Consider the following 1,853-nt stretch of genomic DNA (forward strand, 5'->3'; position numbering starts at 1 on the left):
ATCACTCTCATTCCTCGATGATGAGAAGCTCCTAAAATAAAATAAAATCCCGAAAGTCTGTCCTCCTCTACCCCTGTCGGGCCCGAAACCCTCACCTGCTATCGCCTACTGACCGAAATCCGCGCGATACAGTTTGCTGCCCGAGCTAGCTGAGAAGGTAACGGCGGGATCGCGGCATACAAAGACCTACGAAACTGCCATCTTTCCCCTTTTCTTCTCCGATCCTATCCGATACCGTTGAGGAAGGTAACCATCGTATTTCTCACTCTTCCTCCCACCCCCTTTCGCGCGCTTCAGCTCTTCTAAATCCCGTAAATCCGCCTTCCGCTGGGATTTACAGAAATCCCGGATTTAAAGCTGTCATTTTTGATATTTGGCGGGATTTCGGTTAAATCCTAAGTCCTGCTATCAAACAACCCCTAAAAGAGCTTATCCGTCGCGATGGAGGCCGCAGTGAAGGAGAAGACAGCGGCAGCATTGTGCGCAGCTGGGCAGCCTCTTTTTTCTCGGAGAATTGAGTTTCACCCAGCGAGGAGGCCCTACGCAGGCGTCCCTCTCTTCTCAGGGGACTTCCGCCTCGAAATCTTAAACCCTGGTAGCGCCGACGAGCGAAAGTCGGCATCTGGCAGCGGTGCAGAGCCCTCGACGGCGGAGAATGGGCCGCATGGGAAGAGATCGACAGGTGGGGAATTTCGTGAGCATGGATTGGATCCGGAACTCAGCTTCAGGATCAGCTTCCAGAGGATCGTGAGTCACATTTGGTTTTTGTTTTCTCTTTTTTTTTTTTCAGTTGTTGGCTTTTTGCCTGATATTTTGGCTCTCTGCTTTTGCTAAGAATCTTTATTAGCTCTATGGATCTTCTATTCTTTCATAGATCTATCCTGGGATTTTTCTTATTTTGGCAGTTGATTTTAGATTTTCAATTGCTTATTTTCTTATGAAAAATTTTGAAAGAACACTTTTTTTTTTCAAGCATTCTATCTTTTCGTTCTTTGCTTCATTTTTCCTTTTTTTTCTTCTATTTTTATGTTCTGGAATGCCTTGGTCTTGTGAAAATTGTTTTTCATTCTGCCTCAACTTACGCTGCGCATGAATCTTAAATGTATATGTTTTATTATATGTACATGTCCCGAACATTAAAGATATGTTTTTTTTTTGTAGGGTGCTGGATTGGAGAACCTGGGAAATACGTGTTATCTGAATTCAGTTCTCCAATGCCTCACATATACGGAACCTTTTGCAGCTTATTTGCAGAGTGGGAAGCATAAATCTACCTGTAAGTCCTTACTTGGTTATTCTTGCTTTTTTTATTTCTCTGGAAGATTTGTGTTTTTCCATGGGAACTTGTGCTTGATTTTTTAATCAAGAACTCGTGTACCTCTTAAATTTGTTCATAAAAATTGATGTCATAGTGGAAGTGCTTGGGTTTATTTAGTTTAGTTTCATATAATTCCTATGATAAATGCATCAATTTAGTTGATGAATTAATAGGCAAAGTTCGAGGGCTTTTTCTCTGATTCTTATTTTGGATTGTTATTGAAAGCTTGTGGAACCTTCTATTGAAAAAAGTTGTTGTTATAGCTGTGATTCAATATACCCCTTTTTATTTTTAATTTAAGCAGTGCTACAATATTAAGACAAAAAATCTCACATGGTTCTTTGGGAAGTAAAAAAAAAATGTTTTTTCTTTATTACACAAATAGTCTTTCATTGTTAGAGTTAATTTAAAAATGTTTGTTGTGATTTTTGGTAGAAAATGTTTCTGTTTTGATGATTTTGATTCAGCTAAAGAAAGAACAATAAATGCAAGTTGGTATGAAGATAAATTTCCTTAAGTTCGAAGAAAAAATATA

At 39.3% G+C, this 1,853-nt stretch overlaps 1 protein-coding gene across 1 annotated transcript; it reads left to right on the top strand.

Moving 5' to 3' along the window:
- Window positions 1-6: 6 nt before the first annotated feature.
- LOC110035415 (ubiquitin carboxyl-terminal hydrolase 23-like) lies at window positions 7-1,276 on the top strand (the record flags this gene model as incomplete). Its single annotated transcript, XM_020739649.1, has 2 exons — window positions 7-747; window positions 1,162-1,276. Coding segments are annotated over exons 1-2 (421 nt in total), but the record flags the coding sequence as incomplete, so codon positions are not given.
- Window positions 1,277-1,853: the final 577 nt, after the last annotated feature.

This window comes from Phalaenopsis equestris, unplaced genomic scaffold, assembly GCF_001263595.1.
Source record: "Phalaenopsis equestris unplaced genomic scaffold, ASM126359v1 Scaffold197652, whole genome shotgun sequence".
Taxonomy (NCBI): domain Eukaryota; kingdom Viridiplantae; phylum Streptophyta; class Magnoliopsida; order Asparagales; family Orchidaceae; genus Phalaenopsis; species Phalaenopsis equestris.